Genomic DNA, 18,816 nt, shown 5'->3' with positions numbered 1-18,816 from the left:
TACTTGCCTGGATGTCACTTGCCTGGAGGGTACTTGCCTGGATGTCACTTGCCTGGAGGGTACTTGCCTGGATGTCACTTGCCTGGAGGGTACTTGCCTGGATGTCACTTGCCTGGAGGGTACTTGCCTGGAGGTCACTTGCCTGGAGGGTACTTGCCTGGATGTCACTTGCCTGGAGGGTACTTGCCTGGATGTCACTTGCCTGGAGGGTACTTGCCTGGATGTCACTTGCCTGGAGGGTACTTGCCTGGATGTCACTTGCCTGGAGGGTACTTGCCTGGATGTTACTTGCCTGGAGGGTACTTGCCTGGAGGGTACTTGCCTGGATGTCACTTGCCTGGAGGGTACTTGCCTGGATGTCACTTGCCTGGAGGGTACTTGCCTGGATGTTACTTGCCTGGAGGGTACTTGCCTGGATGTCACTTGCCTGGAGGGTACTTGCCTGGATGTTACTTGCCTGGAGGGTACTTGCCTGGATGTCACTTGCCTGGAGGGTACTTGCCTGGATGTCACTTGCCTGGAGGGTACTTGCCTGGAGGGTACTTGCCTGGATGTTACTTGCCTGGAGGGTACTTGCCTGGATGTCACTTGCCTGGAGGGTACTTGCCTGGATGTTACTTGCCTGGAGGGTACTTGCCTGGATGTCACTTGCCTGGAGGGTACTTGCCTGGATGTCACTTGCCTGGAGGGTACTTGCCTGGATGTCACTTGCCTGGAGGGTACTTGCCTGGATGTCACTTGCCTGGAGGGTACTTGCCTGGATGTCACTTGCCTGGAGGGTACTTGCCTGGATGTCACTTGCCTGGAGGGTACTTGCCTGGATGTCACTTGCCTGGAGGGTACTTGCCTGGATGTTACTTGCCTGGAGGGTACTTGCCTGGATGTCACTTGCCTGGAGGGTACTTGCCTGGATGTCACTTGCCTGGAGGGTACTTGCCTGGATGTCACTTGCCTGGAGGGTACTTGCCTGGATGTCACTTGCCTGGAGGGTACTTGCCTGGATGTTACTTGCCTGGAGGGTACTTGCCTGGATGTTACTTGCCTGGAGGGTACTTGCCTGGATGTCACTTGCCTGGAGGGTACTTGCCTGGATGTTACTTGCCTGGAGGGTACTTGCCTGGATGTTACTTGCCTGGAGGGTACTTGCCTGGATGTCACTTGCCTGGAGGGTACTTGCCTGGATGTTACTTGCCTGGAGGGTACTTGCCTGGATGTTACTTGCCTGGAGGGTACTTGCCTGGATGTCACTTGCCTGGAGGGTACTTGCCTGGATGTTACTTGCCTGGAGGGTACTTGCCTGGATGTTACTTGCCTGGAGGGTACTTGCCTGGATGTTACTTGCCTGGAGGGTACTTGCCTGGATGTCACTTGCCTGGAGGGTACTTGCCTGGATGTTACTTGCCTGGAGGGTACTTGCCTGGATGTCACTTGCCTGGAGGGTACTTGCCTGGATGTTACTTGCCTGGAGGGTACTTGCCTGGATGTCACTTGCCTGGAGGGTACTTGCCTGGATGTTACTTGCCTGGAGGGTACTTGCCTGGATGTTACTTGCCTGGAGGGTACTTGCCTGGATGTTACTTGCCTGGAGGGTACTTGCCTGGATGTTACTTGCCTGGAGGGTACTTGCCTGGATGTCACTTGCCTGGAGGGTACTTGCCTGGATGTTACTTGCCTGGAGGGTACTTGCCTGGATGTCACTTGCCTGGAGGGTACTTGCCTGGATGTCACTTGCCTGGAGGGTACTTGCCTGGATGTTACTTGCCTGGAGGGTACTTGCCTGGATGTTACTTGCCTGGAGGGTACTTGCCTGGATGTCACTTGCCTGGAGGGTACTTGCCTGGATGTTACTTGCCTGGAGGGTACTTGCCTGGATGTCACTTGCCTGGAGGGTACTTGCCTGGATGTCACTTGCCTGGAGGGTACTTGCCTGGATGTTACTTGCCTGGAGGGTACTTGCCTGGATGTTACTTGCCTGGAGGGTACTTGCCTGGATGTTACTTGCCTGGAGGGTACTTGCCTGGATGTCACTTGCCTGGAGGGTACTTGCCTGGATGTCACTTGCCTGGAGGGTACTTGCCTGGATGTCACTTGCCTGGAGGGTACTTGCCTGGATGTCACTTGCCTGGAGGGTACTTGCCTGGATGTCACTTGCCTGGAGGGTACTTGCCTGGATGTTACTTGCCTGGAGGGTACTTGCCTGGATGTCACTTGCCTGGAGGGTACTTGCCTGGATGTCACTTGCCTGGAGGGTACTTGCCTGGATGTCACTTGCCTGGAGGGTACTTGCCTGGATGTCACTTGCCTGGAGGGTACTTGCCTGGATGTCACTTGCCTGGAGGGTACTTGCCTGGATGTCACTTGCCTGGAGGGTACTTGCCTGGATGTCACTTGCCTGGAGGGTACTTGCCTGGATGTCACTTGCCTGGAGGGTACTTGCCTGGATGTCACTTGCCTGGAGGGTACTTGCCTGGATGTCACTTGCCTGGAGGGTACTTGCCTGGATGTCACTTGCCTGGAGGGTACTTGCCTGGATGTCACTTGCCTGGAGGGTACTTGCCTGGATGTTACTTGCCTGGAGGGTACTTGCCTGGATGTCACTTGCCTGGAGGGTACTTGCCTGGATGTCACTTGCCTGGAGGGTACTTGCCTGGATGTCACTTGCCTGGAGGGTACTTGCCTGGATGTCACTTGCCTGGAGGGTACTTGCCTGGATGTCACTTGCCTGGAGGGTACTTGCCTGGATGTCACTTGCCTGGAGGGTACTTGCCTGGATGTCACTTGCCTGGAGGGTACTTGCCTGGATGTCACTTGCCTGGAGGGTACTTGCCTGGATGTCACTTGCCTGGAGGGTACTTGCCTGGATGTCACTTGCCTGGAGGGTACTTGCCTGGATGTCACTTGCCTGGAGGGTACTTGCCTGGATGTCACTTGCCTGGAGGGTACTTGCCTGGATGTCACTTGCCTGGAGGGTACTTGCCTGGATGTCACTTGCCTGGAGGGTACTTGCCTGGATGTCACTTGCCTGGAGGGTACTTGCCTGGATGTCACTTGCCTGGAGGGTACTTGCCTGGATGTCACTTGCCTGGAGGGTACTTGCCTGGATGTCACTTGCCTGGAGGGTACTTGCCTGGATGTCACTTGCCTGGAGGGTACTTGCCTGGATGTCACTTGCCTGGAGGGTACTTGCCTGGATGTCACTTGCCTGGAGGGTACTTGCCTGGATGTCACTTGCCTGGAGGGTACTTGCCTGGATGTCACATGCCTGGAGGGTACTTGCCTGGATGTCACTTCCCTGGAGGGTACTTGCCTGGATGTCACTTGCCTGGAGGGTACTTGCCTGGATGTCACTTGCCTGGAGGGTACTTGCCTGGATGTCACTTCCCTGGAGAGCTGCTGACCATTGACCTACCTCGCGTGACTCACAACCTTGGAGACAAAAACTGACCCTGACCGAACAGTCTTTTTGATATGTCAGTTTCTCACTTTCCTCCTGTTCTTCACCTACTTCTGGTGGATCATTTGTAAAGTGAATAACGTTTTATTAAGTCCCGGACTATTATCACTTCCCTAGTAGGGAAACAGACTGGCAAAGGTGGCTTTAAGGCAGTGAGAGGTGAAAATAATATTTAACCGAGAAACGTGTAGAGGCGAGCATGTACGGAAAAAACGCTGTGATATTAAGAATTAGACACATGTGAAACATCTGGGTATTTTTACTTGAAGACGTTTCGCCATCCAGTGGCTTTATCAGTATAATGTAAGGACATAATGTGATGAATGTAGAACTATATAGAAAAAATGAGGTAATCAGTCCCTCAGCTTTGGAGTTGGTGAAGAGCAAAGTAGTCTTGAAGACTACGGTGTTCTTCACCCATTTCAAGGCTGAGGGACTGATTACCTCATCTTTTCTATATAGTTCTACATTCATCACATTGTCCTTATATTATATCGAAGATAAAGCCACTGGACAGTTAAACGTCTACAAATAAAGATACCCAGATGTTGCACATGTGTCTAACTCTTCATCTTGTCGGTATTATACACCTCTCATAAACAAAACTGAGCTATACATTTGTGCAGACAAGACTCCTGATCTTCAACCATTGTTCTCTGTGTTGGACTGAGGAAGTCACTGGTTGGTGAAACGTCTCCACAATAAAGATACCCAAGTGTTGCACAAGTATCTAATTTATCATCACATCATCTACATAGGCTCAAGGAATAAGACTCTTGGTAAAAGGACCAGCTCACAGGACGGTTATAGACCTTATAACTAGTTAGTCTTTATAACCAGGTTAATGTTAAAACACTTACATTCTTTTACACATCTGACGACGTTGTCACTCGCCTCTTCCAATGCCTTGATTTTTTTTCCTTTCATAATTATTGAACTTCATAATGGTCAAGCACGGACCAAAACCTCCGTTTTTTATTTCCAGTGTCTACGTTTATGATTTATTTGTACCAGGAAAAGAATTGACGTTTAAAAATTTCTCCCTCGTAGATCGTCATTAGCTTCTGCTTTTCCAGAATCTGGTGGTGTAGGTGACGATGACGATGACGTGTTGACCAACCTGGTGGAACCTCTGTGGCCTGAAGACCTGAAACACCTTCCATACACCTTTAACCGGTGAGTGTCCACCAACGCTGCCCACGGCAGTGGTCCGACTCCAGGTTCACAACTTGGGATGTAATATGGGTCATAACAGTGAAACCACCTGGATAACGCTAACATATGTATTGCATCGCAGGTCTTCTGACCCATGCGGTAGGTCCAACTCTCACATAAGATAAGAATGGAGGAATACTGCAGCAGGCTTACTGGCCCATACAAGGCAGGGTCTTAGGAATCAAAACCACCCATTCCTACCTACTCACACATTTGCCCAACCAGGCAAAAACCATTCCCACTCCTGCATTTTGTCAATATAAAAGTATTGGTTGCGGCAGCAGTGTAGTCCTCGAGGCTAGCTACAGGAAGCTATCTGGACTCCTCCAGTTTATGCTTGCAACACAGGCTACTTATACGAACATTAAACACAGCGTAGACCCGTCAGTCCGGTTTCTGATGTGACTTCCTCTTAGGTCAGCTGTGTCACACTCTCACCTTTTTCGGTCCGCTGAACAAATTCAGCGGACCGAAAAAGACATCTGTATCCAGTTTAGGACATTCACGAAATGCAACGTTTCGCTACGAGTGTTTTTCTCCACATAAACCTAAAGAGGAAGATGCGTAAAATACGTTCAGTATATTTATATATTCAAAATAAAGCATTGTGAAACTAATACAAATAACCCGCGCACGTAGATCGTTAATAGTCAAAGTCGGACCGAAACGTGATCATAAAATGCCATTCTACTATGTGCTGGCTACTCGTGTATTGTTCCAGTCACGGTATTGTGTCTTTGTATTATTTGTTCAGCGTGGAACCAATATTTTAAGGTTATATTTAATTAAGAACTTCTAACTATGACTGGGTGAACCTCGCAACGCAGTAACTAGATGTGTCAGTCTTACTGAAGTTGCTTCCCTTCTGTTTCTGTGTTGGTTTAGACACGTGATCAAACACTAGGACATGTTCATTAGAAAACGTTTCGGTCCAGGAGTGATGAAGGTCCCAGGACCGAAAGTTTTTCTAATGAATGTCCTAGTGTTTACTCACATGTCTTACTAAACCAGCTTGTTGGTATTTATTACCAAGGTTTATACCACCAAAGTTTATACCATGCCCACGAAATCGTAATAACACGATTGCAAACAAACCACGGTACTGGTCTTAAGTTTTACGACTCCCTTGCCATGAGTTCTATCCCCACCCGTACCGTAATTTATACCATACTGTTTATATGGTGCGTCAGTACCCCGTAACCAACGTAAATAACCTTCCTTGCAAGCCAGATCAGAATCATTGATCATCAATGGTAAAACAAAAAAAAAAAACACGATGACAATATTGGGGTGCAAACAGTGGGTCCCTTTGCAACTTGATGCTTGCATAGTGTGATCATGCAGGCAGATGTTACCGTTTTTATATATATTTTTTAAAGCAGAACTGAATACGTCAGCAATGTGTTGCTGCCTTAGTCGATTTTTGTTTTATATTCCGTCATGCAGGGTTGAGCTCACATAAGAACATAAAAAAGGAACATTGCAACAGGCCTACTGGCCTATGCGAAACAGGTTCAATTCTCCAACCGGCTTAAGCCTTGCCTGGGATGGGAGACTTCAGTAAGGCAGTGAGTATATTGTGAAGTTCTCCAGTGTTAGGTAAAAGGACACAAGCGCAAGTAATGCGATATTTTATCCTGGCAACGTTTCGCTCTTTCACATTAGTTGCACTTGTTCCCTTTTTACCTAATACATTGTGGATAATTTTACCAACATTATTACAGGTTGTCCAGTGAAGGTTCTGCAGCCCCGAAAGTTCTGCTTCAACAGAGCTGGAGTTTACTTGGGAATAATTATATCTAATCAGGATCGCCTATCCCATACTCAGACCCGGAGAGGGACAACAAAAAAATAGAGAAGAAAAACTGGGAGGTCGAAAAGAAATTTGGATATCACATATTTAAGAACAAGCACAGGGAAAAATGTAAACATTGCAGACACACTAGGAAAAATTAATACTTAACGTGCTCAGAAGTGTACCCAAATGTTTATAATGTATATCAGTGCTTGGTGGGACGTGATTGCTTGCTCTACGTTGGAGAGAATGTGTTGCCATGGTGAAGCAGTCTGGATTGTACACTGCACTTACGTTCAGTACTGTAGCGTTCTCTTTACATTTTATAAATTAAAATGAATAAATTCTTTTCCTTAAACTGGCCACAACTGCCATCTTTTAGCTGCTACAGCATCCTTCTCGTATATAAACTAGCTACGTGCCTGTGTGTGACTAGTTAACGGTCCAAGTCGGACCGAAACGTCGTCATAGGTTTCATTCTATGTGTGGGTTATTTGTGTAAAGACCGTGTTTAACTGTTAAGTCAAATGGGTGACGGGTAAGTTTTAAACAGCGATTATCTGAGGGGGATGTATCTACCGCCCTCGATGGCTCCGTTTTCTGTCCGAATGTCGATACTTTTCATCACCTTTATCTTTTATTTAATTCATTGCCGTTGTGGTATGTTTCTATTGGATATTTTTTAACTAAAGGCTGACAATATAATCTTAACTAAATAAGTAAACAGAGGTTTGCTGCAGACGGTATGTGAGCGCGTTGGTGTGTTAGGGATGGAGGATCTCCTGAATTTTAATGGCTCTCCATTCTTTACATACGACGCAGTCATTCTGAAGCAGGAGAAAGGATCTAGTATGGTTGTGTGAGTGTTATGAGAGCTTCCCTGGAGGCATAACTGGCACAGTTTGAGTTGGTGACTTTCCATTAGATGGTGTTGTGCAGCTCTGGCAGGTTTGGAGACCCAACCGGAGATTCTGGGTTGCTGCCACACCCTGGTGGTGCATACGCTGCAGCGGCAGTGCGAACATTTTCACTAGAACAAAAGTGTTCTGGGAAGATTCAGGTCCAGGAGAAAAGAAGAAACTTTACTGCAGCTCTTTCAACGTCTGTTGGACAACTTTTCTTACAAGTTCGAACTTCATGAGCTCCGGCAAGAAAATATAAAAATAAAAATTTCCTATACTTTGCAATAGCTTGTCGGAAAGTATTAAGGTAGAACATGGAGTTAGACTTGACGTAAGTCAGGAGAGATTCGTCTTTAAAAACTTGCATTTGTGATCACAGTGGGACTCGTGTTAACCTCAGGTTTTTAGTTACTGTTTTGTATAGATGAGTTGCCTAAGAATTATTATTAATGCCTCGTTGGTTTCAGGGTGTCAGCAGAGGAGAGCATAAAGATGTCGAGAGAATTCTACGACAAGATGAATGAGCGTCGCACCATCCGCTTCTTCAGTCCTGACCCCGTGCCCAGAGAGGTCATTGAGAACATCATCAAGGTGGCAGGTAAAACCTCCAGCCTGTCTCGTTTACCTCCTACACACTCGTGATATATTGTATCAACGAGTAACGGAGGTATTTCTTCCATACAGTTCATTTCACAGGCTGTCTGTCAGTCCAAAGGCCAGCCCTGTGTAAGGGACCGGGCTTTGTAAAGGTTAGCTGCCCTCCTCTTCTATGATTACGTTACTCTAAACCCGTAGGGGTCATGCAACCCCTGGAGGAATGGGAGGCAATCTGGTCCGATCCAAGAAAGGAGTATGGTTTTCAATTATTCCTCAGATCAAGAGCCCCTCATCGGCATCAAGGCACCTCCTTTCAAGGTTCCCTTTCCTTAAATCCAGCCTCGTCACTCTTCCCCAAGTTTTGTATGATCCTTACAGGTTTAGTACTTCGTCACGAATATAGTAATATTCCTTAAAGGAATTCTCTAAATGTTGGCGAAGAGATCTTTATCCAAGGAATTAGAGCCCCTCTCCCCCTTCAGATCAAATCTGTTTGCCTCTTATTCAGCAGGTGTTTTGTGACCCTTTCAAGAATTAGCTCATAATAACAATATGGTCCTACAATGGGTCAGAAGGCCTGCTGCAGTACTCCTCCATTTTAACATTGTTACAGGGACGGCACCGTCCGGGGCGCATACTGAACCGTGGACCTTCGTGGCTGTGTGTGACCCTGAGGTGAAGCAGCAGATCAGAGCTGTTGTGGAGATGGAGGAGGAGACCAACTACGCCAAGAGGATGGGTTAGTACCTCCACCTCAATCTGTGTCATCCCCAACTAAAGTTTTATAGTAGTGAAATGTTTAGCTGCATCACCATACTGGAAATATTTTGTCTTCGTGTTATGACAAGATTTGAGTGCGAGGCCATCAGCCCATAATGAGTTAGTGGGTTGTGTTGATGCTGCTGCTGAAGGACTCTTAACCAAAGAATTTGCAGCTACCCCTCTCCTTCCTCTGATATAACCTGACTACTTCCCATTTCCAGGCATTCTGTGATAACGTATCATTTTATTACTGATCTGCATTACCAACGAGTTGATGAGGACATGTGTGCAACTCCTTTCCAATTCAGTACAGTGCTTGTAAACTGGAAACTGTGAAAGATGAAGTAATCAGTTCCTCATCTTTGAAAGTGTTCAGCACTTGAGCCTTGATGAAGGGATTGATTACATCGAGTTTTACCGTCACAGTTTATAAGCTCTGTATTAAGTTGAAAAAGCCACTGGTTGGTAAAACTTCTTCAAAATAAATACCCTGGTGCTGCAGCACTCCTGCCAACCCTGGGTATAAACCTTGGCCCATGCTAGACAGGTTCAATTCACAGTCACTCGTGTATCTATCCAACTTATTTTTTGAAGTTATCCAAAGTTCTTTCTTCACTGACACTACAAGAGTTTATTCCAGTTAAACTAGTGTTTTCCCATATCCTCTGTAAATCTAAATTTTTCCAGCTTGATTGTATTGCTGCGAATTCTGTTTAAGGTAGACAATTTCGTTACTTCTGTTTTTCATTTGCACAATACTATCATATCCTCCCTAATTCTATGCCTTTGCAATGCAAACAATATTTTCAGCCTGTCTTCACAGGAAAGGCTTCTAATACACGTGAAAGATGGCTAACGTAATTCCTAACCTTAAAGAAAACTAGAATGGGTTCCAGTTACAAGTGGCGTTCCACAAGGTTAAATTTTAGGCCCATTCTTCATAATTTACATTAATGACCTAGACGAGGAAATAAGTGACATGAATGAATTCACTGATTGCAAAAATGGATCGAAGAATAGACTCTGAACTTCAAGAAGATTCGGATAAATTAATGTTGTGGTTTAGAAAATGGTAGATTCAGTTCAGTGTGGATAAGTGGAAAGTCGTAATCCTTGGAAATAAATATAGATATCCTTCTTATAAACTAGGCAATGAAGAGCTTGATCATAGAGAATGTGAAAAAGATTTGGGAGTCATGGTAAGCAGAAATCTGAAGCCAGAACAAGTGTTTATACTTACTTAACAAGACTAACATGTTGCTTGGATTTATGTTACAGCTCACACCTAAGAGTCCAGAATACAGCTGTATACATCACTGATAAGGTCACGCTTAGTTTCTGCAGCTTAGTTCTGGTCTCCATACTACAATGTATATACAGTATAATGCACTGGAAATAGAAGAATTTCAAAATCAGTCTACTGTATAAGGAGTTTCATACGAGGATAGCTTGAGAGTACTGAACCTTCACTCTCTTAAATAATGTACAATAAACGATGTCAGTGAGGAGTGTAAGTGGAAGACTGTCATGAGGGGTATATAACCAGAGTACTAATTATTGATGGCATGCAATACCCACAAGTTGATGACTTAGACATGGGCATCTTTATTTGAGAAATATTTCATCTGCGCAACAGGCTTCTTTAATCGAATTATTATTATTATTATTGTAATCAAGGGGAAGCGCTAGACCCGTAGGATTATACAGCGCCTGAGGGGGGGATGTGGAAGGTATTCAGGTTTAATTCAAGGAACTGGAAAACAGATCCAATTCCCTAGAGCAAGAGCCCCTTACCAGCATCAATGAACCTTCCTTGAGAGGTCTTTAATCGAATACAGACGAAAATAACTCTAGAGACGGTAGGAGCAGCAGTTATGACACGAAGAAGCTTTGGTAAGTAATGGTCAGTTCGTCAAACTTGAGGGACCGACCACCTCTTACCAGGGCTAACTAACCAATTACGTCAAAACTACTATTACTGTCACTGTTATATTCGCATGCATTTCACTGAAAACGCCTGTTGTGCAGGCGAAACGTTTTGGCACTAAAGATACCCAAGTGTTACACATGCTCTGAGAACTTGATATGTCGGTATTTTATTCCATCGGTAATGACACTGCCTTTCCATCTCGTACAACTTAACATATGACTCTACATATTTCCAGTTTCACTCTTAGATATTTAAATTACCATTATTAAACCTATATGAGCCGCATAACCCTATTTTAGAGTCCCAGTCATAACTACCGAATGGTAATATCTCTTCGTCTCGCAAGGTAACCAGTGGGTGAAAGACCTCAAATTTCTGCGGACTGACTGTGTGAAAGAGTATCTGACGATGGCCCCGTGGCTGCTGCTGGTGTTCAAGCAGACTTACGGGATGCTTCCAGACGGCCGCAAGAGGAACCACTATTACCATGAGATCTCGACTGCTATTGCCGGTGGCATACTCTTGTGTGCCATTCAGGTGAGTTTCTGCCCTCTCTGTCATAGCTATCGTCCCATCTGTAAGCTTATAGTATACAGCTACAATCTTGATCTATGTTCACAGTAATCTGGAGCAATGTTGACTTGTCAGCTCATAGTTGTCAGTGTTGACGTGGGCTTAGTTGTATACAGCAGTGTTGAACTGGGAGCTTGTTAGTCTGTTACGGTATTGACCTTTGGAACTTTTTGCTCTTCAGCTTACACTGCTGTATTACCATTAAGGTGCTCCAAGCTTTTACTCTGCGCCAAGGTATCGGTATTAAAGAGTTATTGTTACGTCTGTACAGTGGGTGTCGGTAGCACAGTCAAGTCTGTCAATACTACACTTCGAACCTTGGCCAGAAGGGATGTTTAAGACGGTGCATCTGCTCGCACTGGCTGGATGGAACACACAAAATAATGACTGATGTCACGGCTTGTGACATGTTTTGATTGCGTGCAACATGGACATAAAGAAAACAGTACAATTTTTTTATTTTTTTTAAAGACTATTTTACCCACTGTAAAAAATAGAAAACTTTTATTTGAACAATATTGAGGTCTTCTTAAGCGAAACTTCGCCTTATTGAAGACACAGGATATATACACAGAGGTGTATTTTGTGTATATACGCTGTGAGTTGATTATAATCCCTATTTTAGAGATTTAAGTAATTCTAGTCTGGCTGTGGAAGGATTACGTGTAACCTTAATGATCATATTCCAGTAGATAGGCTTTAAACCCCCTTGACCAACCAATGAATTCAGTTTCTTGTTCTCCATAGACTGCAGGACTGGCGACATTAACTTCGACTCCTCTCAACTGTGGTCCGGCCATCAGGGGCATTCTTCAGCGACCTCCCAACGAGAAGCTGCTACTTTTGATGCCCGTGGGATACCCAGCTCCTGACGCCACCGTCCCTGACCTCACCCGCAAACCTCTAGAAGAGCTCATGGTCACAGTGTAGGAATGTCTCACTGTGGTGGTGCATTACTGCGACTATGCGACTTGGGCTGGTGGGGGATTTGGACCTGCCTGGCAAGGGCCTGTAGGCCTGCTGCAGTGTTCCTTATTTCATTCTTCTTATGACTACTGGTTCTGTGGTTGTGACCGTGTTGAGCGGTAATGCGTATGATATAAAGAACAAAACGGCACAATACCGTGACTGGAACAATACACAAATAACCCGCACGGAAGAAAGAGAAGAGCTTATGACAGCGTTTGGGTCCGTCTTGGACTCATGAACGGTACAAGACGGACCTAAACGTAGTCATAAATCTATGTGCGGGTTATTTACGAACTGCCATACACAGAGTGCGTGTGTACATCAGATGGCAGACTGAAGCAAAAAGGGTCTCGGTAACGCATCATTTTATTCAATGTTATTTTTGTAGCATCAACCTTTTATCTCAACTTTTTTTTTACCGGTAAATATACGAGTAGATAACTTTTAAAACTGATGTATCACACACTGTAACCTTTGCACAGGAATAAATTTTCTTTGTATACATTGTCAGTGATGTGTCATTGATGTGTCCGTCAGTAATACAGTAAGACATAAATATGTTTCATTAACCCATCGACACCATGCCTAACCCTTCTAGGGTAGGGTAGGTGCCTGAGCCCGTGCTTACAGCTCACAAGACTGTCATTCCCATTAGCCCCCTTTGTGGCGGGGATGACAGACCAGAGAGGCCTAGCTTGTGGCTAGGCCTGGGGACAGTTGGTCCCAAAGATGAGGAGGTACTTGTGCCTCCTCCCATGGGAGAGTTAGGTCTCAGACACTCCCTTAAGAGGGAGCCAAGGCCGGGCCACCACTTGGAAAAGGCCCGAGCCGGGAGAATACCGGCGAATCTTTAACCATAACTCTGTCATCAATGTATATGTCGTGCCGAATAGGTAAAACTATCGATTTTGGCTTGAATAGCAAGGGAGGTTCCTTGACGCTGGTGAGGGGCTCTTGATCTAGGGAATTGGATCTGTGCTCCGGTTCCTTGAATTGAGCCTGAATATCTTCCATCCCCCCCCTATATGCGCTATATAATCCTACAGGTTTAGCGCTCCCCCATGATATTCTCTTGGCCGAGTCTTCTCACCTCCCACCTACTGGTTTAGCGCCTCTCACCATGAATGTGATGAGGTTAATGGTCTGGTATGAGCATGACTTCTGGGGGAAATTCGATCTTTTTCGTATGCGAGTGATTTTGTCATTGTGTTGGTACAAACTCCACCATCAACGTACATCAACACCAGCACCTCTACCATCAACGTACATCAACACCAGCGACTCTACCATCAACGTACATCAACACCAGCACCTCCACCATCAACGTACATCAACACCAGCACCTCCACCATCAACGTACATCAACACCAACACCACCATCAACGTACATCAACACCAGCACCTCTACCATCAACGTACATCAACACCAGCACCTCCACCATCAACGTACATCAACACCAGCACCTCCACCATCAACGTACATCAACACCAACACCTCCACCATCAACGTTCATCAACACCAGCACCTCTACCATCAACGTACATCAACACCAACACCTCCACCATCAACGTACATCAACACCAGCACCTCCACCATCAACGTACATCAACACCAACACCTCCACCATCAACGTACATCAACACCGGCACCTCCACCATCAACGTACATCAACACCAACACCTCCACCATCAACGTAAATCAACACCAGCACCTCCACCATCAACGTACATCAACACCAACACCTCCACCATCAACGTACATGAACACCAACACCTCCACCATCAACGTACATCAACACCAGCACCTCCACCATCAACGTACATCAACACCAACACCTCCACCATCAACGTACATCAACACCAGCACCTCCACCATCAACGTACATCAACACCAACACCTCCACCATCAACGTACATCAACACCAGCACCTCCACCATCAACGTACATCAACACCAACACCTCCACCATCAACGTACATCAACACCAGCACCTCCACCATCAACGTACATCACCAACACCTCCACCATCAACGTACATCAACACCAGCACCTCCACCATCAACGTACATCAACACCAACACCTCCACCATCAACGTACATCAACACCAACACCTCCACCATCAACGTACATCAACACCAGCATCTCTATCATCAACGTACATCAACACCAGCACCTCCACCATCAACGTACATCAACACCAACACCTCCACCATCAACGTACATCAACACCAGCACCTCCACCATCAACATACATCAACACCAGCACCTCCACCATCAACATACATCAACACCAGCACCTCCACCATCAACGTACATCAACACCAGCACCTCCACCATCAACATACATCAACACCAACACCTCCACCATCAACATACATCAACACCAACACCTCCACCATCAACGTACATCAACACCAACACCTCCACCATCAACATACATCAACACCAGCACCTCCGCCATCAACGTACATCAACACCAGCAGCTCCACCATCAACGTACATCAACACCAGCACCTCCACCATCAACGTACATCAACACCAGCACCTCCACCATCAACGTACATCAACACCAGCACCTCCACCATCAACGTACATCAACACCAGCACCTCCACCATCAACGTACATCAACACCAGCACCTCCACCATCAACGTACATCACCAACACCTCCACCATCAACGTACACCAACACCTCCACCATCAACGTACATCAACACCAGCACCTCTACCATCAACGTACATCAACACCAACACCTCCACCATCAATGTACATCAACACCACCACCTCCATCATCAACGTACATCAACACCAGCACCTCCACCTTCAACGTACTTCAACACCAACACCTCCACCATCAACGTACATCAACAACAGCACCTCCACCATCAACGTACATCAACACCAGCACCTCTACCATCAACGTACATCAACACCAGCACCTCCACCATCAACGTACATCAACACCAACACCTCCACCATCAACGTACATCAACACCAGCACCTCCGCCATCAACGTACATCAACACCAACACCTCCACCATCAACGTACATCAACACCAGCATCTCTACCATCAACGTACATCAACACCAGCACCTCTACCATCAACGTACATCAACACCAGCAGCTCCACCATCAACGTACATCAACACCAGCAGCTCCACCATCAACGTACATCAACACCAACACCTCCACCATCAACGTACATCAACACCAGCACCTCCACCATCAACGTACATCAACACCAACACCTCCACCATCAACGTACATCAACACCAGCATCTCCACCATCAACGTACATCAACACCAACACCTCCACCATCAACGTACATCAACACCAGCACCTTCACCATCAACGTACATCAACACCAACACCTCCACCATCAACGTACATCAACACCAGCACCTCCACCATCAACGTACATCAACACCAACACCTCCACCATCAACGTACATCAACACCAGCACCTCCGCCATCAACGTACATCAACACCAGCACCTCTATCATCAACGTACATCAACACCAGCACCTCTACCATCAACGTACATCAACACCAGCACCTCCACCATCAACGTACATCAACACCAGCACCTCCACCATCAACGTACTTCAACACCAACACCTCCACCATCAACGTACATCAACACCAGCACCTCCGCCATCAACGTACATCAACAGCAGCACCTCCACCATCAACGTACATCAACAGCAGCACCTCCGCCATCAACGCACATCAACACCAGCACCTCCACCATCAACGTACATCAACACCAGCACCTCCACCATCAACGTACATCAACACCAGCACCTCCACCATCAACGTACATCAACACCAGCACCTCCACCATCAACGTACATCAACACCAGCACCTCCACCATCAATGTACATCAACACCAACACCTCCACCATCAACGTACATCAACACCAACACCTCCACCATCAACATACATCAACACCAACACCTCCACCATCAACATACATCAACACCAACACCTCCACCATCAACGTACATCAACACCAACACCTCCACCATCAACGTACATCAACACCAACACCTCCACCATCAACATACATCAACACCAGCACCTCCGCCATCAACGTACATCAACACCAGCACCTCCACCATCAACGTACATCAACACCAACACCACCATCAACCTACATCAACAACAGCACCTCTACCATCAACGTACATCAACACCAGCAGCTCCACCATCAACGTACATCAACACCAGCACCTCCACCATCAACGTACATCAACACCAGCACCTCCAACATCAACGTACATCAACACCAGCACCTCCACCATCAACGTACATCAACACCAGCACCTCCACCATCAACGTACATCAACACCAGCACCTCCACCATCAACGTACATCACCAACACCTCCACCATCAACGTACATCAACACCAACACCTCCACCATCAACGTACATCAACACCAGCACCTCTACCATCAACGTACATCAACACCAACACCTCCACCATCAATGTACATCAACACCAGCACCTCCACCATCAACGTACATCAACACCAGCACCTCCACCATCAACGTACTTCGACACCAACACCTCCACCATCAACGTACATCAACACCAGCACCTCCACCATCAACGTACATCAACACCAGCACCTCCACCATCAACGTACATCAACACCAACACCTCCACCATCAACGTACATCAACACCAGCACCTCCGCCATCAACGTACATCAACACCAACACCTCCACCATCAACGTACATCAACACCAGCATCTCTACCATCAACGTACATCAACACCAGCACCTCTACCATCAACGTACATCAACACCAGCAGCTCCACCATCAACGTACATCAACACCAGCAGCTCCACCATCAACGTACATCAACACCAGCACCTCCACCATCAACGTACATCAACACCAGCACCTCCACCATCAACGTACATCAACACCAACACCTCCACCATCAACGTACATCAACACCAGCATCTCCACCATCAACGTACATCAACACCAACACCTCCACCATCAACGTACATCAACACCAACACCTCCACCATCAACGTACATCAACACCAGCACCTCCACCATCAACGTACATCAACACCAACACCTTCACCATCAACGTACATCAACACCAGCACCTCCACCATCAGCGTACATCAACACCAACACCTCTACCATCAACGTACATCAACACCAGCACCTCCACCATCAACGTACATCAACACCAGCACCTCTATCATCAAAGTACATCAACACCAGCACCTCTACCATCAACGTACATCAACACCAGCACCTCCACCATCAACGTACATCAACACCAGCACCTCCGCCATCAACGTACATCAACACCAACACCTCCACCATCAACGTACATCAACACCAGCATCTCTACCATCAACGTACATCAACACCAGCACCTCTACCATCAACGTACATCAACACCAGCAGCTCCACCATCAACGTACATCAACACCAGCAGCTCCACCATCAACGTACATCAACACCAGCACCTTCACCATCAACGTACATCAACACCAGCACCTCCGCCATCAACGTACATCAACACCAGCACCTCCGCCATCAACGTACATCAACACCAGCACCTCCACCATCAACGTACATCAACACCAGCACCTCCACCATCAACGTACATCAACACCAGCACCTCCACAATCAATGTACATCAACACCAACACCTCCACCATCAACGTACATCAACACCAACACCTCCACCATCAACGTACTTCAACACCAACACCTCCACCATCAACGTACATCAACACCAGCACCTCCACCAACAACGAACATCAACACCAACACCTCCACCATCAACGTACATCAACACCAGCACCTCCACCATCAACATACATCAGCACCAACACCTCCACCATCAACGTACATCAACACCAGCACCTCCACCATCAACATACATCAACACCAACACCTCCACCATCAACGTACATCAACACCAACACCTCCACCATCAACATACATCAACACCAGCACCTCCGCCATCAACGTACATCAACACCAGTACCTCCACCATCAACGTACATCAACACCAACACCTCCACCATCAACGTACATCAACACCAACACCTCCACCATCAACGTACATAACACCAGCACCTCTACCATCAACGTACATCAACACCAGCACCTTCACCATCAACGTACATCAACACCAACACCTCCACCATCAACGTACATCAACACCAGCACCTCCACCATCAACGTACATCAACACCAGCACCTCCACCATCAACGTACATCAACACCAGCACCTCTACCATCAACGTACATCAACACCAGCACCTCCACCATCAACGTACATCAACACCAGCACCTCTTCCATCAACGTACATCAACACCAGCACCTCTACCATCAACGTACATCAACACCAGCACCTCCACCATCAACGTACATCAACACCAACACCTCCACCATCAACGTACATCAACACCAACACCTCCACCATCAACGTACATCAACACCAGCATCTCCACCATCAACGTACATCAACACCAACACCTCCACCATCAACGTACATCAACACCAGCACCTCCACCATCAACGTACATCAACACCAACACCTCCACCATCAACGTACATCAACACCAG

The 18,816-nt window shown here is 46.7% G+C and overlaps 1 protein-coding gene across 1 annotated transcript in view; it reads left to right on the top strand.

Moving 5' to 3' along the window:
* The window catches only part of LOC128687762 (iodotyrosine deiodinase-like), a 15,342-nt gene extending 2,635 nt beyond the window's left edge, over positions 1–12,707 (top strand). Inside the window, exons 2-6 of the mRNA XM_070081698.1 lie at positions 4,531–4,630; positions 7,834–7,964; positions 8,577–8,702; positions 11,002–11,192; positions 11,976–12,707. Coding sequence (XP_069937799.1) covers positions 4,531–4,630; positions 7,834–7,964; positions 8,577–8,702; positions 11,002–11,192; positions 11,976–12,158 — 731 coding nt within the window. The 3' untranslated portion in view covers positions 12,159–12,707. The remainder of the gene's footprint in view (positions 1–4,530; positions 4,631–7,833; positions 7,965–8,576; positions 8,703–11,001; positions 11,193–11,975) is intronic.
* The last annotated feature ends 6,109 nt before the right edge of the window (positions 12,708–18,816 follow it).

Source organism: Cherax quadricarinatus, unplaced genomic scaffold (genome assembly GCF_038502225.1).
Source record: "Cherax quadricarinatus isolate ZL_2023a unplaced genomic scaffold, ASM3850222v1 Contig3715, whole genome shotgun sequence".
Classification (NCBI taxonomy): domain Eukaryota; kingdom Metazoa; phylum Arthropoda; class Malacostraca; order Decapoda; family Parastacidae; genus Cherax; species Cherax quadricarinatus.
This window is presented reverse-complemented; position numbering and strand designations above follow the sequence as displayed.